Source organism: Chelonia mydas, chromosome 10, assembly GCF_015237465.2.
Source record: "Chelonia mydas isolate rCheMyd1 chromosome 10, rCheMyd1.pri.v2, whole genome shotgun sequence".
Lineage (NCBI taxonomy): Eukaryota > Metazoa > Chordata > Testudines > Cheloniidae > Chelonia > Chelonia mydas.
The window spans coordinates 3,072,030-3,098,394 of NC_051250.2; the positions used below are offsets into that span (position 1 = coordinate 3,072,030).

At 45.5% G+C, this 26,365-nt stretch overlaps 1 protein-coding gene across 7 annotated transcripts in view; it reads right to left on the minus strand.

Moving 5' to 3' along the window:
- The window catches only part of LOC102948041 (Grid2 interacting protein), a 104,662-nt gene that overhangs the window by 29,219 nt on the left and 49,078 nt on the right, over positions 1–26,365 (minus strand). For all 7 annotated transcript variants that reach the window (XM_027821051.3, XM_043524333.1, XM_043524332.1 and 4 more), the window contains 5 exons: positions 9,152–9,406; positions 6,659–6,744; positions 6,257–6,326; positions 4,199–4,293; positions 1,131–1,314 (listed from right to left, as the gene is read on the minus strand). In XM_027821051.3, coding sequence (XP_027676852.2) covers positions 1,131–1,314; positions 4,199–4,293; positions 6,257–6,326; positions 6,659–6,744; positions 9,152–9,406 — 690 coding nt within the window. The remainder of the gene's footprint in view (positions 1–1,130; positions 1,315–4,198; positions 4,294–6,256; positions 6,327–6,658; positions 6,745–9,151; positions 9,407–26,365) is intronic.

The following is a 26,365-nucleotide window of genomic DNA, read 5'->3' on the forward strand; positions in this document are numbered from 1 at the left end:
ACTAAACAAAAGGGGCTGACTGTAAGAACAGGACATGCTGTTGGCTCAGGGTCTGTCCAGGCAGCCAGAGACCCCTAGTTGCATGAAAAGAACAAGGTAACTTTTGTTGGAATAAGGGGCAATTATGGGTGAATCTCAGAAGGTAATAAGTTTGGATGATTCCCTGACCCCTCAGTGGGTTGGGCATCTGGCCAGATGGGGCTTTCCACCCTGTTACCTCAATGCTTTCTCTGATGGATATGTACAGGGTAGGTATGGAATACAGATCGGTACCCTAGTGGATGCTCATCACTTGTGGGAGAAGAGAAACTGCACCTCATGTTGCCTTCCAGCACCCTTTTCTAGCTGCTGCTTAAACAGCAGCCCTGAATATCTCAGTATGGGAGCAATGGCCACATCTCCTCATCCAGAGCAACAGTCACTGTGATACAGGGCCCCGCAGATAGTTGGGGAACATAGCCAAGAAAGTAAGGAAATCTCAGTTGAATCCTTTACACTGTTCTGGAAAGATCCCTTCAAAGCCTTATAACAACTCAACAAATCCATCCCAGGTTTACTCTGGGACCAGGCATAACGGGAAAGAACAAAGTTTTGGGCTTGATCCTGCAAAGTGCTGAGTGACTTCAACTCTAAGTGAAGTCAGTGGGCATTGAGGGTGCTCAGCATCTTACAGGATCAAGTCCTTAATCCCCATAATCAGTACAGTGCAGGTATCTAGGTAATGCTGATATGGTCAGTAAAGCTGATGTCTGTTCCAATCATAGAATCATAGAGGATTAGGGTTGGAAGAGACCTCAGGAGATCATCTAGTCCAACCCTCTGCTCAAAGCAGGACCAACCCCAACTAAATCATCCCAGCCAGGGCTTTGTCAAGCGGGGCCTTAAAAACCTCTAAGGAAGGAGATTCCACCACCTCCCTAGGTAACCCATTCCAGTGCTTCACCCCCTTGCTAGTGAAATAGTTTTTCCTAATATCCAACCTAGACCTCCCCCACTGCAACTTGAGACCATTTCTCCTTGTTCTGTCATCTGCCATCAATACCGAGACTCAGTGCTTTGATCCAAGAAGCAGATTGTAATCAGGGACACCAACACAACCAACTAAAGGAGTACAGCATTTAACAAGTTACCGATGCTGGAAGAAGCCTTCTAGTGATTTGCAGATGATGTAGCGCTCGGGTGGTGTCAACAGACGTTCCAGCTGCTGATTGAAGGTCCTTCCTTGGATCTTGATGCTAGAAGGAAGTATCTCTGCCACCCACTGCAGGGAGGTGAGGGCTGAGGAGGGGTTTGGGGAGTCAGCAGACTCAGAATCTGCAGCACATGGGCACAAAGGAAAGAGATTATTAAATGGATAAAGAACAGGAGGTAACACAGAATCTTAGCATCAGGTTTAGGCACCTGAATCCAGTTTCAGCCATAATACCTCTGGGGGAATCTGAACTCCAGCATGAAGAGGAGAAGTGATTTAAAGAGCTGGGAATGATTGCAGCCAAGTCTGCTGTGAAAAGACAAGAAGGACTCAAGTCCACCAACACCTATCCCTGGTTCCAGAGTAGCAGCTGTGTTAGTCTGTATCCGCAAAAAGAAGTACTCCTTTTCTTTTTGCGAACACCTATCCCTGTAACTACAAGGAATTTCTTCCCTTAGAGAAGAAACAAACTATCAAGGCCAAAGGGTCTCTAGCCTTTAAAACAAACCTAGGAAAAAAACCTAACATGCATAGCCTTATAGCTATACCTGACAATCCTCAAAACCTTCTGCCCTCATTTTATTAACAGTTCCACTTTTACATATACTCAGGCAAAACTCCCATCAGCTTCAATGCGAGCCTTGCCTGAACAGACCTCAAGAACTGGTTCAATCTTTGTGTCTCTGATCCCTGTATACCTGCAGCTTCGATTGCCCGGGCATCCTGGACTCTGCATCCTATTTTTATCAGTAGGAAGGACTCTGATAAGGCCAGATCAGCGAGGTAGCGTAGAGTGTGAATTATGAGTGGAAACCCACCAAGACCAATATTAAAAGGAATGTGTGAGGGAGCATATGTACAGCTTTGTCTCAGAATAAAACAGACCTAACAGACTAAATTTACAAAAACACTACAGTCACTGAAAAGCCATGTGGTGAAGAGGGTACTTACTTTAGCTCTCAGAAGAAGATACCCTGGCTGAACCACAGCTTATCATTACCCTTGCCATTCTCAAATGTGCTGAACCCAATATAAACAGAATAAACTATCATGGAGCTTCTATTGTTTCAATAGGCCTGACATTTAATCAGTACAAAGAGAGACTTTTAGACCTTTCTCTGCTCTTTTGGATGTGGTTTATGTCCTCTCATGAGTCATAATTTCTAAAGTGAAGGATTCTTTTTAAGAATAGCAAATATACACAAAATCATATACTTTCTTTTTCTATAGAACCTTCTGCTGAGAATCTCAAAGCACTTTACAAACATGAATGTACTTAGCCCTCGCAACACCCTCTTTGAGTGCAATATTATTCAAATGTTATACTTGGGTACACTGAGGCACAAAGAGGTCAAATTACTTTGCCACAGTCACACTGTACTGCTCCTACCACTGAAGTACAGCCACCTCTGGAGTGGAACACAGCAGCTGTTTAACAGTGCATTGCAATACTGCACAACCGTTTGAGACAGGAAATCAAGAAAATTGTATCCAACAGAACCTAGAGAGGGAATTTAGGGCTACAAAATGTAATTACCCAAGTAGGCATTTGGCAAGGCACCAGAACTAAAAAACCAGACACTTTTTTTTTTTGCGAGGAAGGATTGTCCAGTGGTTGGTGCACCAGCCTAGGTGTCCCAGGTTCAATTCCCTGCTCTGCCACAAACTTTCTGTGTGACCTTGGACAAGTCACTTAGCCTCTTTGTGCCTCAGTTCCCAATCTGTGATAATAGCACTGCCCTCCCTGACCGGGGTGCTGAGAGAATAAATCCAATAAAGACTGTAAAGTGCATTGGGATCTACTGATGCAAAGTGCTATGTAAGAAATAGGTATTAATTATTATTCATTATTAAGTAGCCAGGATTCCAGTTTTCCTTCTCATCCAAAAGACAGCTCTTTCAGCAGCACCAAGCCCCTAACACTCAGCTCTGGAATGGATTCAGTAGTGAGGGAAAGGGAACAGTGTCATTCATGGAATCCCAATAGTATTTCCTGAGGCTAGGTGTTTCTTGGCAGCATTCCAACAAAATACTGACCAAGCCTGCCTTGGGCTTAGGAAATGACTTAGGGCTTGTCTACACTGCACCAAAGTACAGATGATGGGCGCGTGAACTGTAGGCACCACAGTGCTGTGCTCTAACTGGCCCAAGTGCACGCTGCTGGCATGAACTAAAATGTATCTAGTTCATGTTACTGCACTCCTGTTTGAAAGAGGACTATGTTAATGCACCTTTTAGTTCACACCAGCAGCGGCCACACAGGGCAGTTAGAGGGTAGCGCTTTGGTGCACTCTGTAATTATACACCCTCCCCCCATCCACCTCCCCATAGGCCACAGTGCAGTGTAGACATAGCTTCAGTCACCTATACATTGTGGGCCAAGCTCTCCTCTCCGCTGCACTGAAGTCAATGGAGTTGCTCTGGTGAAACACTAGAATTTGCCCCATATGTTCTGATGACTCTGACATTCTCACCACAAGTTACACAGGATAAATTATTCTGAACACAGCAGAGTTACATTAAATAAGAGGTACAAAATTGCATATTCAGCAACATATGCACTGGTGTGTTCATTTAGTCGTATACACAGCACAGGCTTTGAATGCAGGTCATTCTAAAGGGCCAGCACAGGAAACTAACAGCAGTACGGTGATCCCTTGGATAGCAGTGTGTGTCTGAGACCAAGCTTGCTCCCTCAAGACTGGCAGCAGCAACTCTGACTGCAGAGGAAAAATGCTCAGCTGTTGCGGGAGGAACTACCTTTCATCACTGTCCAGTGATTCTCCGGCTAACTCAGGAGCAGTGTCAGGCTGAAGCCAATATGTGAAATTTGTTGGGGAGCATAGGAGAAACCTGGCAGATTCCTTCACCAGGTTTAGTGGTTTGAAGGATAGTCATCCCCACCCCACCCCCAGCCCCACCATGCACTGACACGGCAAATTCATGAATGAATTCCAGGTTTTCCGTTCTGTCTACCTGTTGTGCATTTCTCTTTAGTAATCTTACCAACTGGAAAATGGACCATCCCTTCTTCCACAACCAGGGTAGGCATTGCCCCACTGCCCTGCAGCATGGACACCACCTTATCATGGGAGCAATTCCTGCAGAGCCAGACAAAGAGAACCCAGATAAATAACACTTTCAGAGTCTGCACTGCACCCACCATTTGTGACATGGGCATCTCTGAAGTCTCCTAAGGATGGAAAGGGTTGACAAGAAAAGTAGGACTCATCTAACAGGAACATAACAAGTTTGGGGGGGACACCCAAACCAGGGCACAATGGCAGGTGTTTGACAGCTGCACCCCTTGGTATAAAATGGAGAAGACCACAGCTGCCTTCATCTTTAAGACTGGGACTATAAATTCAGCATGCTGCTCAGACTGAGGTAGAGTATGGTACTCTAGCTGTAGTCTTCCTGGGCTGCAGCTCTGCATTAGAGATGTAGGAGCAGATTCTGCTCATGGTTACATCTGTCCCATGCAGAACAGAATCTAGCAGTGGATCTCATTGTAGAACATTTATGGGATGTTCTTGGCCATGCCTGCAGCATGGAATAAGTACAGAGCGTGTATATGGAGGGAGTCAAGGAGTCTGTTGTGGCTAATGATGAAGTTACTTCTGCAGCTCATGCTGACACACTCCTTAACTGATCTTTCCATCTAACATGATACACTTTCACAGAGCCTTGTCTCCCACTTCTCTTTCTACATAAAGAGAAGATCCAAAGTGAGGACGAAACACGTTCTTTCTGCTGATGGTATTGCCATTTTGGATAAAGTACAAGCAGACCTGAGACATTGTTTGCCAAAATGCAGGATCAGAGGGTAATCTACAAATAGTCTCAGCTGTTTTCTGGGGATGCTGCTTCAGCCAAAAGTTTGCTGAATCAGCTGAAAACCGAGAACTCAGGAACCAGCCAAAGTGGCATTAGATGTTTAACCTTTAAATATTAATCACTCTTTTACCATGCAGACTGTTCTAGCACTTCACTTCTGCTTATTGTTCAGTAAGATTTAGCCTTAGAATAAATGCTACTGTCGTATAATGGGACACAGAGCGAGCCAAGATTTGGTGGGGTTGGACTGCTTTGTTTTTTATAATCCTTGTTAGTGCAAATAATAGGTGGAGAAAAGTAGTTCTGGATGGAAATACTACTGTCTGTGTAGTTTTATGCTCAGGATCCTGTTCCAGGGGTGATCCATGGATTGGTTTGTACCTTGCCCCTTCCACACTATAACACATGGAACTGAATTGACACTGATTCGAGTCAGAGGTTCCAGGATTGTTACATTTAAGAGCTGTATTGTTTATATTATTTCACACATTATGCATGGCTATTGGCAGAATGAACTGTAAATAAACGAAGGGAATGGAAGACAAGAGTCTGGAATACTAATCTTACAGAAATGATAATATTAAAATAAAACATTTGCATGAGGCCAGGATCACTGCAGAGACATCTATGCCTGCATATATATGTTACACACACACACACACCCCTTGCACAAAAGCACCTCAGACCTTACATAAGTAGCCACTTAGTGCACATACCTAGCATATCCTTCCTCACAAACTTGCACACCTCTCATGTTCATGAAGACAGCTGTGCTTGGCTATTTCACACTATCCTGGGTTCTCATAAAAAAATGGCCACACTGGGTCAGACCAATGGTCCATCTAGCCCAGTATCCTGTCTTCCGACAGTGGCCAGTACCAGACGCTTCAGAGGGCAAGAACAGAACACAGTACTTACGGAGTGAGCCATCCCCTGCTATCCAGTCCCAGCTTCTGGCAGTCAGAGGTTTAGGGACACTCTAAGCATGGGGTTGCATCCATGACTATCTTGGCTAATAGCCACTGATGGACCCATCCTCCATGAACTTATCTTTTTTTAATCCATTTATGCTTTTGGCCTTCACAACATCCCCCAGCAATGAGTCCCACAGGTTGACTCTGCATTGTGTGAAGAAGTACTTCCTTATGTTTGTTTTAAACTTGCTGCCTATTAAGCAGCATCATTTAAGCCATTTTGAAGATACAGTTTTAACAGCCAGCATCTCACCTCATATCCAGCCCATTGAGAAATAAGATTCGGTCTCCAGCTTTGAGAGCAGCCTTCTCAGCTGGGCTGCCTAAATATAGGAGGAAATGAAATAGGTCACTTAGCTGTACTGGTCTTTTAGTGTGGGATGCATTAAGGCTGCTGACAAAGTAACATGCAGATTGTGGATATGGTTACAGTTACAGGGGACCTCTGCTTAGAGGGAAGTTAGTCTATTGGAAGAATGACTTCATTAGAAAAGGTCCAATTCATAAAGATACTCTGGGGCAAAGCAGCTTGACAGCATCAAAGGGCCGAGAGTTTACGCTAAAGTAATAAAAACAAATAATGTTTCTGGCAGCCATTCAGACTAGATCTTGGGTGTAAAGCTCAATGTCATCTGGTAATGTCAGGTTTCCTTACCAGGCAGAATGGACTCAATCCACACGGGGGCATGTCCACGTAACGTGAAGCCAAAGCTTTTGCTGCCTTTGTAAACTCGAACAGTTCTGCAGGTGGAAAATCAAAAATCAAACCTAACAAGCTTTCGGTTCCTGTTTCATATTCCTTTCCTCCATCATGGCACGTTTCGGACCTTTTTCACACTGGATTTCACTAGCACTGAATTGGGCGCCCCCTACTTAAGGTGGATACAAATTGATTATTTTTTTTTTAAATAAAAAAATTCAGATTTTTTTAAAATTTAAATTAGATTTTTTAAATTTAAATCAGAGTTTTTGGTTTAAATTAAATGCAGGTTTATTTTTTAAACATAAACCTATTTAAAATTGCCAACCAATGTTAAAGCCTAAACTTATTATAATCTATTAAAATCATTACAATGAAATACAGAACAAGAATACTAAGCCTGATATGTTTTCTGCTAAATTTTAAGAAAGTTCCAAATGAAACTTTCTGGAAGCTAAAGCTTAGCGTGCATTAACATGAGAGCTTTTGGCACAGAGCAGATGGGGGACTGAGGAGAGAGGAAGGGATGACAGCAGCAGCAAGAGCTGCTCAGGTCTTGGAAGGAGAGTCAGAACACCCACTCCTGCTCTCCTTTGGAAATTTCCTTTCTAAGTCATTAATTAACAAATGTATAATGGTGCAGTTTAGCAGAAATACTATATTCTTAACCTGAAGACACACAGACATGGTTACCTAAAGATGCAAACAATAGGGGGGAAGAATTACTTGAGGTGATACTAAGACTAAATGAGCAAGGAAAATTTGGGGTGAGCATTAAAAAAAAAATCTTCCCCTCAGGAGGTTTGTTAGACTGTGGAATTGTGTCAGGGAAATGATGGAAGCCCTCTCACTTGGGCCACTTAAAACTAGACTGGATACAGCTCTGGAAAGCTTGTTATAAGGACTGATCCTATGCTGGCAGGGAGAGGGACTGCACGGAGTTTTGATTAGTTCCACCTCTGGCTTCTGTGCACCAAACTCCGCCCTGACTTCCATAAAGGTGTACCTGGTGTAAATCGGGGCAGAATTTAGTTTGCTGATTCTGTGAAATACAACAAGGGTGCAAGAGCAAGGGAGAATCTGTGTTATAACCCCCCTTGGGAGGTACCAAGGGATCACCCTCATTCCACCCTGCCTGCAACATTCTCTTTGTAATTAGGCAATCCTAATCCGGTGGCTCCCACGGACAGGGCAGGATGGGGCTTTTCATGCTTTTGTATTAAGATGAGACAGTTTTTTTATTGAAAATGCTGAATGGTCTGAACTGGCCCAGCATTCTGGTGTTACTATGGCACATCTAATTACAGTTAGCATAAGCCTGAGATTTGAACTCAATTCCTCGCTCTGGCCTGGCAGAAACTGGGAGTGCCATGGTGGTGACGTGCTGGGACCCAGAGAGACAGTAGCTTGGGTCAATCTGTAGACACTTCTGGACACTTTAGGCATAGCATTCATAAGCTCTGGAGAGAGCCACATCCAGCCCTTCTCAACCAGGGGGAGGTCCAGTCACTCTGACATAGATAAGGAGGGGAGTCAAAGTAACTCAAGAGGGGAGACTCTGGACTACGAGAGGGGTGCGGGAGGCTCCTCTACACCTGGGGAGGGAACGGCCTGGTCCCAACTCGTGGGGAATCCTGCCTGCAGAAGGATTTGTTCTGTGCTTGTGCCCATCAGTAAGATTCTGGTAGGCATGTAAGCAATTTAAGCATCTCATGATGGCTTTACAGTCAGTCCCGTAGGAGGATTCACCAGCTGTGATGACAATGAAAAAAAGAAGCCAGCACATTCTTTTGTGAAGTATGAAATGAGATCGGCGGGGGGAAGGGAAGGGAACACATATCCTACTAGTCACTGGGGAATGGTTCAAACAGGCTCCTTGAGGCCTCCAAGCATTCTGAGGTCTAGCCACATGGGGCCATGGAAATGGGTGTTTCACACCTCTCATCCCTTCCCCCGATTTCTGCTACAGCTTCTAGTGGCCTCCCATAGATGGTGCTGAGGAGTTCCCAGCAATCATACAATCCAGCATATGCTCTGAGAAACTGAACACTGTGCATGCAGCCTACAATGGGGACCTACATCGCATCAGACCTGGGCCATGCAGGAAGGAATTCCACAACCCCTAGCAGAGCATGCCCTCTTTCCCAGAAAGAATTCATTGAAACAACTTTAGAAAACCAACTGAAATGAAAGGATCTACCAGGAGATGGGCCTGAGCTGTGACATGGAGCCCAAACTTTCTCAGAGTTCAAAGGGGAGATGGTTACAAAAAGGCCACAATTCAGTCTCATTTCTATACTAAATTCACTTGCTATGAGCCATCGAAGTCCTGTTTTTAATCTCTTCCCTTTTCCCCATTACAGTGCACCTGCTCCTTCACAATAACCAAGCTTTGTTATACTAAAGACCAACCAGCTTTGCATTTGAAGATTAAAGGAAGGACGTTACCTGCGGGCAGCCCCTGATCCCACACTGCTGGTGATCAGAGAAGTTGTCTTCCGCAAACCCTTGCTGGCTTCCTCGTGGCTCCGAGGCACCGAGCTTGCCCTGGTCGACACTAGCAGCCGCTCCTGGTGGTCTTCGCTGCGGCTGCGCCTCAGCCGGTTGGTGTGCTGCTCGCTCTTTGACCGGCAGAGTTTGCTGATCAGGCTCTGGGACACCACTTCATCAAAGCGCTGCCGGTGTTTCTTGGGGATGAAGATCCTGGCAAACATGACAGAGGAGGCAAATCAGAAGAGGAACAAAGCCAGCAGCATCCCAGTTGTGGTGGCAGGGCCCTGGGTTCAGCGTCACCTGCGGAAAAGTTCAAAGTGGCCTCCTGCAGCACTAAACCCCACTGCACCATAAATCCATCAGCCTTCCAAACAGCAACTCATGCAAGAATACAGGACCACACCCAGTGGGCACGATTATCACATCTTTGGCTAAATCACCTGCTGGATATTTTTGTAGGATTCTGTTGCAAAGTCCTCCCCACAACTCCTTACAGCTCCAGTCAATCCTGAAAAGGCTCTAATGCCACCCTCTATAGAGCGGCTGTAATTTGGGAGCAACGGCCGTGAAAACGAGAGGGATTTCTTCCAGCAGAGATGGATTTAAACGACTCTATTACCCCCCCACCATATGCCCAGTCTCTGAATCTCCTTCAGCTGCCAGTCCCTCTCTTCTGGTAATGACAAGGTTCAACTCGAATCCCAAGTTAAACACTTGGCCCACGCCAGGTAACTTCCCAAACAGCCGGGAATGAGGGAGGAAGAGTCTTGTCCCTGCAGTGTCTATTCTGTTGCCGACCAACAGGATCTGTTTCCGTGGGTTCTGGTAGTTCAACGCTCCATTGATTTTTTTCCCTTCAGCATCTGCAAACCGCTATGGTATTTGCTATGTATATGAAGTATCATGGTTCTACAGCGTGTGTCGTGGCAAAAAGGATTTTTAAAGTTGATCAGCCTGATGGTAATTCATCGGAACTACGTTCTGACAGCAAAAGCAGGATGAAATCATCTGCCTTCCTCCAGGCATGCTCTATATTACTGATATTCAGGTGTACAAACACCCCCACACTAACGTCCCTGCACACTGAGGACGCCAAGCTACCACCTCCAGACATTTACTGTTTTTTTTATTGGGACAATCTGCCGCGCAGAATTTGGATATCCATCTCCCCTCACCCAACTTTCCTGCAATAGTATCTTAGCACACACCAACACTCCAACTCCTCTGTATTTGAGCTTATCTCTTGGCTATAGGGGCGGAAGAGAAAGATATTGTTGTCTTTCTTACTCTTGGAAGATGCTCTGATATTAGGGTGATGGGTGCCAGTATAATAAGATTAGATAGGAAGAAAGAGATTACCAAGAACTGAAAGGCAAAAAGGAGAGAGATGCTAAATAGGCAGCTTTTAAACTCATACCATGTCTATCATATTAGCAGCAACATTTGATATATAGAAAATGCAAAGTGATTTTTCTATAACAATTTCTCTCTCTCCAGCATACTGAATCCTAAGGAATCCCAAAGCACTACCCAAGCTATATACATACAGCACTATTAAAATGCAGCCACCTCTGGGGTGGAGGGAAGCAACCAGCACAACACTGCCGGGAAGAGGAGAAATTTTGGTGGCAGAAATCAGAGCAAACTCTGACACTTCTGAAAAGTGCCTCTAGGAACTTTAGTATCTGCACAAAAGAGACAAGGTCTCGGGTTTTCAGGTCTCCTGTAAAAGACCCACATGCAGTAAACTGTATGGAACCCAATTGCTCTCCTTTGGCAGGACAAGGACAGAAATGGCTTAGGCCTCTAAGTCACCCCTCTAGCAGTGCCTGTCTGAGTTCTGTGGTTGGAAAGTTCAATCTCTTTACATTTGAGGACGTTTGTTTCCTTTTGGGGACCTGTGTTCACAGCACAGGGGACATTTGAATTCCTTCTGCACAGGCAGGCAGGGGGCTTCGTAGCAGTATGTTACAGAGCAGCCAAAGAAATCTTTCTTCTAAGGGTGGATTAAAAGTGTACTGAGCCAGAGTCAATACAAATGTTAGCATGTGAGCACCACTCCTCCTCCCGCCAGGGGTGAAAGTAAGTTAGAGGACTTACCGGTACACCAGAGTCCTGAGCAGGGGGTGTGGCCTCAACCGGAAGAGGCAGGGCCTTATATCCCCGGGCTCTTTAAATCTGGATTTAAAGGGCCGGGGCTCCAGCTGCGGTAGTGGCGGCTGGGAGCCCGGGGCCCTTTAAATCACCCCCGAGCTACCAGCTGCAGAGGCGACTGGGAGACCTGGGTCTTGGGGACGATTTAAAGGGCTCAGGGCTCCAGCTGCTGCTATCGCAGCGGAGCCCCGGGCCCTTTAAATCACTGAGGAGCCCTGGGGGCTCCCGGCTGCCACCACTACCCCAGGGCTCTGGCAGAGCTTTAAAGGGCCTGGGGCTCCGCTGTGGTAGCAGCTGCAGGAGCCCAGAGCCCTTTAAATCCCCGCCTGAGCCCTGCTGCCCGAGGCCTGGGGTAGCGGTGGCTGGGCTCCATCAGGGATTTAAAGGGCCCCGGGGCTCCAGCGCCACTACCACCCCGGACCTTTAAACGCCCGCTGGAGCCCCACCGCCGCTACTCCAGGGCTTTGGCAGCAGGGCTCCGGTGGGGATTTAAAGGGCCGGGGCAGTAGGGCTGGCTGGAGCTCTGGGGCTCTTTAAATCCCCACCAGAGCCCCCCCACCCCTACCCAGGGCTCGGGCAGCAGGGCTCAGGCGGGGATTTAAAGGGCTTGGGGCTCCAGCCGCCGCTACTGTCCCGGCCCTTTAAATCCCCTCCGGAGCCCCGCCGCTGCTACCCTAGGGCTTCAGCAGCAGGGCTCAGGCGGGGATTTAAAGGGCCCCGGGAGGGTAGCGGGGGCTGGAGCTCCGGGGGCCTTTAAATCCCCGCCAGAGCCCTGCTGCCTGAGCCCGGGGTAGTGGTAGCCAGGCTCCATCAGGGATTTAAAAGGCCCCGAGGCTCCAGCCACCGCTACCGCCCCGGCCCTTTAAATGCCCACCGGAGCCCCACCGTCACTACCCCAGGGCTTTGGCAGCAGGGCTCCAGTGGGGATTTAAAGGGCCGGGGCAGTAGGGGTGGCTGGAGCTTCGGGGCTCTTTAAATCCCCGCCAGAGCCCCCCACCCCACCCCAGGGCTCGGGCAGCAGGGCTCAGGCGGGGATTTAAAGGGCCCTGGAGCTCCAGCCGCCTCTACTGCTCCGGGGCCCTTTAAATCCCTGCCAGAGCCCAGCCGCCACTACCCCGGGGCTCGGGCAGCAGGGCTCAGGCTGGGATTTAAAGGGCCCCGGAGGGGTGGGGGGATAGCAGCGGCTGGAGCTCCGGGGCCCTTTAAATCCCCGCTGTAGCCCTGCCGCCACTACCCCGGGGCTTTAAATTGCCCTCTCAGAAAGCCGGTCCTGGTACTGCGCACCGGCTCTTACGCCCTGGTACGGTGTACCGGTAACGGCTTACTTTCACCTCTGCCCCCCGCCCCAACAAAGATCTGCTTCCCCTGGCCTGACCGCGGTTTGTGCCATGCTTCCTGGTTGAATCAGAGTCATGTATTCCCAGGCAGTGCTCCCCCCGTCCCTTTCCATTGGGGGATGTGACCTGAGGAAGGAGGTGGGGGACCGTGGAATCAGCGTGCATCTCTTCCTGCCTGTGACCTTCGCTAGCAGCAATCAGCTGTGCACCATGGCATCTGCTGCTCACTGCCTCACTGCTCTGAGTAGGGGATCTGGACCCCATGGCTCCTCCCTGTATCCTGACTTGAGTTTTCCCCTTCTAGTCTTCCCTTTGTCTTTCCATAGGGAACTTTGGCTTCCTAGTCAACATCAGTCATTGGTATAGGTCCAGATCTAAACTTTGCTTTGACTTTCACCTCATGCAACCTCAGCCCAGTATCTGATAAGCAGAGTGCAGCACACAGTACAGAGAGCTCTACTGCTGGGGTCATTTTGGCTGAAACCAATTTCCTGAGATAGGCTTCAGCTAAAAGATTTGTGCACAACAGAGACCAATCTTGTTCTTTGTTACATTAGGTTCAGTGCTAGGGTGACCAGATGTCCTGATTTTATAGGGGCAGTCCCCGATTTTTGGGGTTTTTTGTTATATAGGCTCCTATTACCCCCTACCCCCCTCCCCATTTTTCACATTTGCTGTCTGGTCACCTTATTCAGGGCCAACTGAACCCCCTGAAGACCATATCTCTGTCTGATAAATATTATACATGCTCTCCGTCTTCATTTGTCTGGCAAGCTGGAAAATACCAGGATCTACCAGCAAACACAGAATTATCCACGGAAAAAAACAGATTCATTCAGGTTTTGAGTATATGAGAAAATTTCTTCTGCCTCTGCACGTCTCTTGTGTCGTCCCTTCTCTCGCAGTTTATTCAAGGTGAATCAATGATTCCCATGGAACTGATTAGCATGTTCCCACTAGGAGATCAGTAAACTCTCCGAAGTGTACAAGGAGGAGGAGCAGGCTCCCACCGTTAACAATGACTGTCTGGCTGACTCCCCCGGAGCCTTAGCTTTCCAGTATAGACTAGTTCACATAGAAGACTGGTCTCCATTCAGTTTGAGCTTTTTTTTTGCCAAAAATTGGCTCTTTATTATTCCTTTTGGGCCAAGTTCTTACTTCAATTACATGCAGGCAGCCACAGTGGCAGTACCATCGACGGCATGCACATCAGATAGTCAGAGGCCCCATTTTCCTGGATAAAGCTTCAGGCTTCAGCACGTGGAGCAAATTTTCATTTCCACTTGCTGACTGGAATAGTGACTTAATGACATCCCAATTCACCCCAGTCCCACCCATTTGGTTTGCACTAGTTAGGGGATTATTGGGAAACTGGAATCCTTTAGCCTTTCTATAGTAACCAACCTTATAACTGAATATACCTCCATAGGGTGTCTTATTGTCAGTCTATTCTTCCACAATTGTTCTTGTTCACTACCCAATACATTCTGGCTAGAGTCAATAGTTTATTACTTTGCAGCCGTGTTGTCTTCTGGTAATCAAAATGAACTCAGTGCATTAAAAAAAAATTTCTAACATCTACGGCGAGCTAGGGACCCATGGTTTACAGCTTCCAAATAATCTAGATTAAAGATCACAAACGATATACATCAAGTTTTTGCTGAATTATAAGCAGAATTATTGCGCCAAACTCAGTGCTGGTTTCACAAGACCCAGCTCCATTACGTTAGTGGAGTTGTGGCCTCTTATCCAGGTGTTGAATCTGGCTCACTGTCTGACAGCCATCTATTAGTGAACACAAATCAAGCAGAGAAGAAGCTGATGGAATAATGACTGAACATCAAGAGAGGGACTGAATGGATATTTCAGAGGAACTAAAGGTGGGATGTAGAATCAAGTAATCAGCCCAGGAGAGTGGTGACCAAAAGTCATTACCATCTGATTGCTGTTTGGTGCCTTCTGTGAAATGAGTTTGTGGGTGTCAGGCCAGTTCTGAGGATGCAGCCATCCATTCACTTAACCTCCCATTACAAATGGCATTAAATGGTAATCTAGAGCCCTGGGACTGTTTAGGCCATGAGGACTAAATTACTCTCTAACCCATCGAGTGGTTCCTCCAGGTCAAATTTAACACACATTGGTGGTGAATAGCACTCCTGTTGCCTGTGCAATGCCCGTTCTGTGGAGAAGCAGCGAAATCCCAAGCAGCAATCTGGCCCCTTCTGCCAGCATTAACATTTATTTTAAAATATTTAAAAGAAAAACAATCCCTGACTGTGCTCAGAAAATAATGAGTGTCTCTGCTGCAGCAGGAATGGTTAGCATTTGCAGCCGCACCTGTCAAAGGCATCAAGCTCCCAGGAGTGTTGTCCCCCTTTATTTAGGCAACTCATCAAAAGGGATTTGGGGAAAAAAAATGGATGAATTCAGGGTAGTGGGAGGAGGGAGGGTTTTAAATCCCACATCTACCAAGTACAATGACGGCTTTAACTCCCTCTCCAGTGAAAAGCAGAACTCAAAACTAGTGTTCATACATTAATAATAAGTAGCAACAAACTGCTTACAAGCACCCCTGAGACTGAAATATGTTCATGTTAAATTTGGTGATTGCTTAAAAAAAAAGAATTAACACATCCTTAAAAATCAGTGTGTTTGTAAATAAGTGGCTGTGACAGGATACAAGGACACTGCCTAGCCCAGACCCTAAAGGGTTACTGCAGCAGTCTAGCGGGAGCAGGGAAGAGCTGCCTAGGAGGCTGGATAGCATGACTGGAGCGCTGCTTACAGGTCTGCATGTGGGGAGCAGTGGATGTAGTTGCTGTCTTTGTTTTGCTATTGCCAGTTTTGCTTTGTTTGGACTCTCTCTAAGCTCTTATAAAGGTGGCCCTGGGAAGAAGGGACCACAACTGACTGTAGGCTGCCTGACTGCTGTGTTTTGTGGGCTGGGAAATCAGCACATCCCCCCACCCACCCCAGTGACACAGAAGAGAGGATTACATTCCTTTTTCAAAAGGCGACAACATATAGCTCACCTGGCACTAACTGCAACCCTCCTGGGGAGTAGGACAGCACCATCCCTATTTCTCAGATGAGGAAGCTGAGGTGCAGATAGCAAACGGGTCTCAGAATTAGGAACAGAACTCCCAGTCCTGTCCCTAACCACTACATTATGCTTTGTTTCCCCACAAGGGTAAACGCTGGACTCTGCATGCAAAGTAACCACCCGCTTTTTTTTTTTTTTTGCTGTTCAAATTTGAGGGCCAGAACCTCAATTGGTGTAAACCGGCAAAGCCAGTGTGGCTATTCCAATTCACACCAGATGAGAGCTGGCCCACACTCTTTAAATGAAAACCACAACAGAGGGAAACTACAGCTAGTATTGTAAACATGATCACAAGATATTTTAAGTGTTGCACTGTTAACTTATTCAGTGTTAAAGAATTAGGAGTTGTTAGCAAGAATGAAGGGTAAAAGACTGGTATAATAGTCTCTCTAAAACCATATGAAGTGTTTTTCATCTTCAGAGCACTTTACAAACCATTAAATTATAATTACTCACATGGCGCCTTTCATTCGTAACTATATAGTCTACACAAGAATCGTATCACTCACCACTGGAATGCATCTGGGGGATGTAACTGTTTAGCAATGGAAAAGGAGGACTTGTGGCACCTTAGACACTAACCAATTTATTTGAGCATAAGCTTTCGTGAGCTATAGCTCACTTCATCGGATGCAAGCTCACGAAAGCTTATGCTCAAATAAATTGGTTAGTCTCTAAGGTCCCACAAGTCCTCCTTTTCTATTTGTGAATACAGACTAACACGGCTGCTACTCTGAAACCTGTTTAGCAATGATCGGTAACACTACACAATGGTGCAGGGCACAAAGTGAATACTGGATCCAAATGCAAAAGGAGTTCCTCAGCCTGCTGAATGTAATTAACTGAGGTGGGATTATTTGGCCACGGGGATGACAGCGCCCCAGCTATACCAAAATCCACTGTGTGCACAAAATGTGCCAGGACTCCCTTTAGCTCCCACTATTTATTGGCGCTGAAGACACTGTTCTCTGCCCATCTAGAGCTTATATTTAGGAAAATGCAATGGTGTTTCTGAAGGTTATGTGATCTGAACCCTTAGTAATTCTCAAAAGGGAGCAGGTGCTATCAAATCTGTCTGCGTGCTGAACAGATCAGATGCCAGCTGATTAATCTCCAAATATGAGCCTTTTCAATATTTTGGATCAAAACCCAAGCCCAGTGTTGCTCCCCAGATTCTTTGGTCTGGGAACACCCCCAATGGGGAGCGAGGGCCGTGCAGCTGGCACAGTCATAGTCACTCTTGCACCTGCTTACAATATGTTATACCATGCAGCTCTCCTTTTTGCATCCATGTTGCTAGGCCACTGAATTAAAGAAGCATTTGAGCACTAAATCTCCTTGTTAGCAATAATGCACTAGCTTAGCAAAACGCCAGTGACTGGATCGTAAATTACAACGAGTAACTGCCTCAAGACTCACATTTGGGGTGGCTGAGTAAAAACTCCATATTATACCACAAACACCCTGCAACCTCATCAAAGCAGAGTATATCTGTGAAGTTTATTGGAAAGCCCAGCAAAGGGACAGCAGCTCCCCACAGATTAGCTCTGGGCTTGATTCTGCCAGAGTCTCACAGAAGTTGTGCGATTCAGCAGGGAGCAGGCTTTTATGGTTGCCATTAGAGGGCATTGTAATGTCCTAAAAAAGTCACAAGGGGAGTGTCTTGCGCATCCGATGAAGTGAACTGTAGCTCACGAAAGCTTATGCTCAAATAAATTGGTTAGTCTCTAAGGTGCCACAAGTACTCCTTTTCTTTTTGCGAATACAGACTAACACGGCTGTTACTCTGAAACCACTCCTTAAAACAGGTCCCTAGATTGGCTTGGTAACTCATTATACACAGGTTTCAGAGTAGCAGCCGTGTTAGTCTGTATCCGCAAAAAGAACAGGAGTACTTGTGGCACCTTAGAGACTAACAAATTTATTAGAGCATAAGCTTTCGTGAGCTACAGCCCACTTCATTGGATGCATAGAATGGAACATATAGTAAGAAGAAATATATATACATACAGATAAGTTGGAAGTCGCCATACAAATTGTGAGAGGCTAATTAGTTAAGATGAGCTATTATCAGCAGGAGAAAAAAACTTCTGTAGTGATAATCAAGATAGCCCATTTAGACAGTTGACATGAAGGTGTGAGGATACTTAACTTTAGGGAAATAGATTAAATATGTGTAATAACCCAGCCACTCCCAGTCTCTATTCAAACCCAAGTAAATGGTGTCTAGTATGCATATTAATTCAAGCTCAGCAGTTTGTCGTTGGAGTCTGTTTTTGAAGCTTTTCAATTAAAAAATTGCCACCCTTAAATATTTTACTGAGTGGCCAGAGCGGTTGAAGTGTTCTCCTACCGGTTTTTGAATGTTATGATTCCTGATGTCAGATTTGTGTCCATTTATTCTTTTGCGTAGAGACTGTCCGGTTTGGCCAATGTACATGGCAGAGGGGCATTACTGGCACATGATGGCATATATCACGTTGATAGATGTGCAGGTGAACGAGCCCCTGATGGCGTGGCTAATGTGATTAGGTCCTATGATGGTGTCACTTGAATAAATATGTGGACAGAGTTGGCATCGGGCTTTGTTGCAAGGATATGTTCCTGGGTTACTGTTTTTGTTGTTTGGTGTGTAGTTGCTGGAGAGTTATTTGCTTCAGGTTGGGGGGCTGTCTGTAAGTGAGGACTGGTCTGTCTCCCAAGATCTGTGAGAGTGAGGGATCATTTTTCAGGATAGGTTGTAAATCTTTGATGATGTGCTGGAGAGGTTTTAGTTGGGGGCTGAAGGTGACAGCTAGTGGTGTTCTGTTACGAAAGCTTATGCTCTAATAAATTTGTTAGTCTCTAAGGTGCCACAAGTACTCCTGTTCTCATTACACACAAGGTCTGCATTGACTGGAAATAAAACATTCACTTCTTTAGCCTCACTTCATGTCCTGAGCCTCTGGCTATACAGGGCTTTAGTAAAACTGAAGCAGAGACAGTCCCCAAAGCCCGATGCATAATGGGACAGGGCACAGCAGGAGAGTTCCGTCATCTCTGTGGGGACCTCCAGCCCAGCTGAATGTGCTCTCTAAATCTTCGTTCTTTATCTTATTACAGAGTGCGAGAGACCACTTCCATATATCAAAGGTCCTCCCAGGGACCTGTGACAGGACAGCACCATAACTTGCTCTTGCACCAGATGCTGAGACAGCTTCCATGGCTTTTGGGCCCTGACTCCCCAGAGGCTTATACCTTGTGCTGCCCTTAGTCCTGTGCAGTTGCTATAAAAATGCTACCAAACGAGAATTCCCTGCTCACTCACCACTGGATACACCCATTTTGCACAGAAGTAATTTGTGACGCAAGATGCCAGGCTGGGGAGAATCAGGCTCTATTGTAAATAAAGACACCCCTCTGTGCTGCACACGTAGAAATGACAAATGCAAATCTGCTTAGGCAAGTGGTGGTGACACAAAGGACCTGCCTCAGAGACTCTGCATTGTATTGGGAAGGAGGAGCCCAGAGTGCATGGCACAAAAGTCTCAAGGTACTAAATTGACGTCTGCCCCACCGAACTAGGAGCCACAGGCCTTTCACCATTGCTAATCAGTGTGATTCTACGGGAATGCAGAGGATGGTACCTTGGAAGGCCCCTGCCAACACCTGGGAGCACTGGAAAAACATTCAAATCACCCAGTGTATATGTGCAATGTTTCTGTCCCTGCCAACTCTCAGATCAGGACCAACGCAAATTAAAGCAACAATGAAAACTGAGTTGAGTCCAGGTTTCTATGCTGAATGATCCCACTAGCCAGGTATCAGAGCACTCAACACAACTCCATCCCCTTTAACCAAATCTAAGGTGGCATTCAGCACCCTCTCCTCCCACTAACCCAATCCTGGGGAGGCATGCAGTCCCCCTTTTCCCCATCCATTGAACCTTGATTTGGGCATTCAGCACATAAATATGTCTGTTTAAATCTTTTTGTCCTCTGTAAAATCCTCAGGCTTCTTCCTGCTTCACTAAACTTCTCCCAAAAAGCAACATCACAGATGCCAGTGGTCTCTTTGTAACCCAGAGTATTTTCATTGTTGCAGAATGATGCACTTCTGGGATGCTAGTGGTGAATCGGGAGGTATCAAGAGCATTTCACGGAGGAAGAAAATATTCTATAAATGATTAATTATAAGGTATTTCCATGCTCAGTATCCCTGCAGCCTGGCTAAAGGAACATTCTTCACAGAAATCAGTGTTTAACTCATTCCGTGCATTTCACCTTAAGCAGGCATAAATCTGAAAGGACAGCTCAACAATTTAGCTTTCATCTGCACTGAGTCATCACTTCAAACTTCCACAACTAGTCATCATGCTCATTAGTTATAGCCTCTTTCTTGGATATGCTCTAGCTGGCTATGCATTGTGCGCTGCAGAATGCAGTCATTCCAGTAGCAAAATAAATTGATGCGACAGCTTATGTCTCCCATTAAGGTTCTGCTCTGAGGTCTGAAATGGGATGGTGGAACAAGGTCAGTGAGGACTAGCAAATGGTTTAACTGCAGATATGTCCCCAGATTGCATCAACTTACTGCAGTACTTTGGTGATACAGAAACATTGCTCCAAGCCCTGCACTGCATTATCTTTATATGACATAAAATACCATTCCATTCTGCTCATAGGACTCTCAAGCCCTGGTGCTGGTATCGTCCCTATCCATCTCCTGAACAGCTCTTCACATTTACTTTTGAGTTGAAAACCCTTGCCCTGGTTCTGGTTTCATTGACAAAAAAAGTAATTCCAAAATGACACTCCCTGACCCCAGATTGGCAGCCTCTAGGGCTCCTTTCCTCAGGCCTAAAATCTGTTACACTTCCTTCCACTCTGGTGGGAACCAGAGCCTAACCCCCTCTTCCTGAGGGCTACTACCATCTCCCATACATTCAGGGTGAAGTCTAAAGAGCTACACCTGATCCCATGTGTCAACAGTATTTAGCCAGCAGCTTTAGACAAGGCTCCAGCAGCTGCTAAGAGGGTGGCTCACTGATACAGGCTCTCCAAATGTTCTGCATTTTCATAACACAAACCGGGCAGATGACCTAGTGATAGGGGAGCCCAGGGTTCAGGACCCCAGCGCCCTAGGCTGACTGTATACTCTGCTCTGGAAACTGCTGACTGATTATACAAAGAGGAAGGTAATAGCTTCCATGTTTGTATTTAGAGTCCAAAATATATAAGGGCTTGAAACTAACCCTCCCTTCACTCACACCCCCCGCCCCCCCCAAAGCTGGAGTACAGCTGTGTAAATCTAGCATGAAAGGCCAGTCTGATGATGTGCAGCTGCTCTGTGGCAACCACCACAATATGTGCAGGTCAATGGGATGAAAAAAAAAAGAGTCAGCAGGGGGCATCCAGGCCCCCGAGTTTGCTCACTCTTCAATCTATCCTGGGTTTCTGTAAGGTACCCATCACCGTGGTAACTATGCTGTGTACCACAATTAAGCACAGCACTGAGCATGCCCTCAGTGGCAATATTCTCACAGCTCCCTTTGTTCCCTGTGTCTGCAAGCCTGGGAGTAGTTTTGGCTTTTCGCTTTCCTTCTTGCCTTCCACTGCCTCCCCAGCTATCTCCCTGATTGTTGGTTCGGCCAGGGAAGCTGCTGTTACTGGAAGAAGGCTTTACTTTGCACCTAGATATGAACATGGTCAGGGTTAGACGCATCTCATCTTCTTCGGTAAGGTATCTCCCACAGCTGGGGTCCTGCCACTGTGCCCGAGCCTAGAGCGTAGCTCTTTGGCCTTGTGGGAAATACATCGTCAGAACACGTGGTAATTAACACGTTTTAACCAGACTGACATTACATGAGTTTCCCTTGGTGTGAACAAGGACAGTCAGGTTTAAAACCAATTAGGTAAGTGTGTGATAAACACTTTTAAACATGACCATACTGGTCCATACGAAGGATAAAATTGCGTTTCATATTGTGCAATTTAAAAAATGTTAGTTAACGTGTTCTAACTCAGTTAAATTTCTCAGGATAGACAAGGCTTTAGAGGGCTGTGTCCGCCCAGACTCCTCTTACAAAGCTCACTCTGCTATAGATGTGTACTGTGTACCTGTGGGATGCATGTTCCCAGCTTCAGAGCCAAATGCACATGTAACAAGGCGGTGTTATTTTAAAAGTAATTGTCGTTTTTATCTAACCTGGATCTTTATAAACCCCTGTCACCATAGTAGCTAAGGACCACTTGTTTCTCCTTGTTTAATTAATATGAGCAAAGGATTTGCAGTGAATGGATCACGCTCACGCTTTTAAAAACTCACAAAACAGGCTGTAGTGATTTCTCTCTCTTAATATAGGAAAATTCCATTGCTCCAATTGTATTTCAGGGACAAGATATTTCCTTCCTTCCCAGTACAGCACCTTGAAAAAGACACCTTTTTTTTTTTTTTTTTGGAGGTTTCCAGAAACAGGTGTGCACTAATGATGTATGAACCAGAACCAGTTTGCTGTGATTTCTGTGTCAGGTACGGTTTCTGAACTTCAGACTTTCAGTGCAGTTTAGACTCCACAGTCCTGACCTCCAGTAAGGTTCAGATGAAAGACTGGGAACAAGTACTGACCACAGTTAGCAAACAGAGAAGCCTGAAGCTTGTTCAGAGCTGCAAGTCAATTAGTGCTGACTCTATAGCGAAGAACGGCACCTCCACTGGAGATAAGAGAGGTTAGGGATGGAAAAAACCCTATGCGATTATCCAGTCCAGCTTCCTAACAGTGCAAGATTGTGCTGGTCAGTATCTTCATTCCTAGAGTTCCGACCAGTCTAGTTCTAAGAATCCGAAGCAACGGAGCTTTCCATCCTTCCCCTTGGGGAAACTGCTCCACAGCCTGATACATCTCACTGTTGGGATGTTTCCCCCGATATTCAGCCTAATTTTTCCCTTTCCTAGTTTCATCCCGTTATGCCTAGATTATGTATCATTCTAAATAATTCCTCCTCATCTTCAGCAATTACGCACCCCAGACTTCTGTTGTGTACTTGGCTTAACCAAACCAGATGCATTCAGCTCTTTGAATCTTTCCCCAATCCCTCCAGCCCCCTGAATTTTTTATTGTTGTTTTTTCTTTTAACTCCCTCCAGTTTCTCCGTATCTCTCTGATAATGTACAACAATATTCCCATTACAATCAGCCCAGAGCTATATCAAGAGGGACTCTCACCTCCCTGCTTCACAACATGATACACAAGAGAATATGTTTAAAGAATATAGTTTAATAAAACGGCAACAACAGAAGGCACTAGTAAAATCAGCCTCACGCTGTTTGTGGGGGTGGGATCCATTAGTCTGCTCTGCCAAAGATTATGAGACATCCTCATTAAATCTAACATCATGCATTATAAATGGAGAGAGAGAGAGAGAGATCAGTAAGACATACCGAAAATGTCGAGAGAAATTCCGGTCCTTTCCCATTGGTAAGCGTGTGATAGGAACAAAAGGAAGATTCTTCAGATCCTCAGGCAGATGACAGTCAGACTAGGATCACACCCAGGACACGGTCAGATCCAAACAAATGCAAACCATACACCAGCCGGTGCACCTGCTGTTACTTTACACCTCCCTCAGTACTGAGGGATATGTATCCAGATGGACCATTTGCCCATGAACTGTACCTGGGATAAGCCTCTCCTGTCTCCCCTTTCACGCTTTCCTCTTGTCTAGCTTCTTGCACTCTCTGTCCCAGAGTTGGGGGTTTACCACATAATAAGGTCTTCCTTGTTCATCAATTCTGCTTTTAAGGTCTGTTTTGCTTTTTATTTTGCCCAGTGGCTCAAGAGATGTTTTTGACCGTCCCCTGCCTCCCCACACCCAGGCAAGGAAGCCTCCTGCCTTCTCTAAAACTGCAGACACTGTCTCTGTAGTTCCAGCTGGAAACTATCTTGTAGCATTACTGCAAAGAAAGGAGGGCACCAATCTTTCTTGAACTCCAGAGGGATGCCTCTGATAGTGCTAATTAGTTGACTTCTAAAGTGTTTCTGTTTAAATTACATGCCATTATAATGGGTGAAAAGCCTTAAAGGAAAACAGCAACCAGAGACTCTGGATTGCTTAGCTGTTTTCAGACCTATCCTTCGGTGAGCTTTTACTCCTGTGGCTCAGTTCAGAGCCCTCTTTTGCCTGGAAGGTTATGGGTTCAAATCTGTTCCAGCAGATGGCTTTATTCCCAACCCTAATTCTTCAGGAGCTGATGCTGCACTGATGTAGGGTCTATCACCAATTTATACCCCTTCCAGCTTATTTTCTTCTCTCCCTCTCAGTCACGATAACATTTCCTCCCCTTACGCTCCTGCTTCAAAATAGCACTGAAGGATCACACCAACTCTATTTCAGAATGAGAAATGGTGCCAAAGAAGCAACTGCCTTTCTTGTGGTGTTTCAAGCACACAGCAGGAGCCTATCTGTGTTTCTGTCCATTCACCCTCATGCCTCAATGCAATTTCATCACTGTTACATTTTGAAAAAAGCCCACTTGAGACCAATGTGATTCAGAGCCGAGTGCAATGCTCAGTCTCGTTCCTTACACCCATTACCCAAGAGTATGCAGTGACACCAACACCAGCAGGAAGGAGGGCTTCAGCATCCTCCTCTTCCCAGCCTTTCTACCTGCTTGCGCTCTTTGGCCATATCCCAGGAGCTGCCACAACCTCATCCCCTGTCAGGAAGGAGGTGCTCTCCTCTTGCAGGATTGAGTCCTTTATCTCCTCCTCTCACTCTCAGCTTCATGCCCTCTCTCTACCATGCTGTCCCCAAAACTGGAACTGTCTTCACGTCTTCCTCTGCCAGGTATCCTCTCTCTCCTCAAACCCAATTACTCGAAGAATCTTCCCATTGTTCTTCTCATGATTAATAGTCCCCACACCCTTCTATATCTGACTGCTGGTCACTGTCCTATGTTTGTCTCATCTAATTTAGGAGAAATTCTGTTTGCCTTGCTCATGGCAGTATTTTCATTTGTGTCAAAAGCAGGCCCAACCCGGCTTATACTAAATCAATGGGTTGATTCTCCATGACCTTTCACCTTGTGTTGTCATTGGCGCATGTGCAAAAACAATGCACAGTGCATTTTTACTGTCATTTTGCACAAGGGTAGATGACACCCCAGGATGTTAGGCAGTGGAGGCCCCTTGAGATGATTCAGCTCAAAAAAGGGAGGTGATTTAGCTTTTATACTGCACACTCTTCAGTGCCTTAATCCAGAGTTGTAAAGTGCCATGTAAATTTATGCTGCAGTGTACATTATTTATTCAGTAAAGATAACATAATTTTAGAAAGTCCAACTGCAGCCCCAAGATATAAAAGCTGCATTATGCAAAGCAGCCCTCCAAGTCATTTCTGCCATGTTGGGAAGTCCAATCTTTAGAGCTATATAAAAAAAAATCCCTTGATTTTAATAATGTTGTCTTTCTACACAGCAAAGTATCTCGTTTATTAATAAAGAGGGCGCAGAGCTGCCAATCTAAGAAATTATCTTCAGGTAGCTATCAAGGGAATAAAAAATGAAAAATGTTTGATTTATCGCCACAACAACTTGACCCTGAGCCTGTCAGTTGTGCAGAGAAACACGCCTCAGAATGGATTAAAGCACTGAACTGTATTTGGATTACATCTGAGTTGTACTATATAAATTTCTCCAATAGGGCTACCAGCCTGGAAAAAACACTTCAGCCTTAAACATACACTGCCAGGTAAAAAAAATAAATTACTTATTCTTATTGTGCAAACATCCTTGCCTGTGTTACAAATACAGCAAGAGCCTAGGTTATTAAACTGAATTAATTTTCTAAAATCTAATTTACTTTTCACAATTTATGCCAGTTTTTTTATTTGTCAGTCACTCATATTCACTTTTGGATTCTAGCCAATTTCACTTTCAGGTTCTTATGCAGTAGCCCAGTGCTGCAATGTGTAAGATGCAAATGTTGCAGGGCACAATTAATGGTTTAAAAAACAAAAACCTGTTTCCACTGGGATTAAAAAAGAAATTCTTTCTAAAATTCATATTAGTCTGTAAAGCTTTTTTTACTAAACCTACATTTGGGGCCACATTTTACCTTCAGTACTCACTTAAAGTTGTTCATTCTCAACTCACAAATAGCCCAATTAATGCACAAATCCGTATATTAGGGTTGTCCCACTTGACTTTTCACAGAACTGTGTCTCTTCCTGACATAAGCATTCTGCCACCAAGCACTTGAAGTAGCTAAATATATTTTCTGTGCCACTGCATGACATTGTCAAGGTCTGACTTAGTATTATGATGTGGTGGTGTTTGCCACTTCTCCAAAATGCAGATTCTGCATATGATATCACACCATCCCCCTAAAAGCAGAGGCTGTATCACAAGGTACCCTAGAGGTTTAAAGAGGTTAATGGGAACTGTTATTTGCAACTGAACACTATTAAAGAGAATTAAAACAAAGTTCCACCGCTACCACCCCTCCAATGCAGCATTTCAGTGGCTACTCTCATGATAAATACCCCAAGCCTTAAAGTAGTTGGAGCAGGGGATGTTCTTTGTAAGTATGCTCAGAGA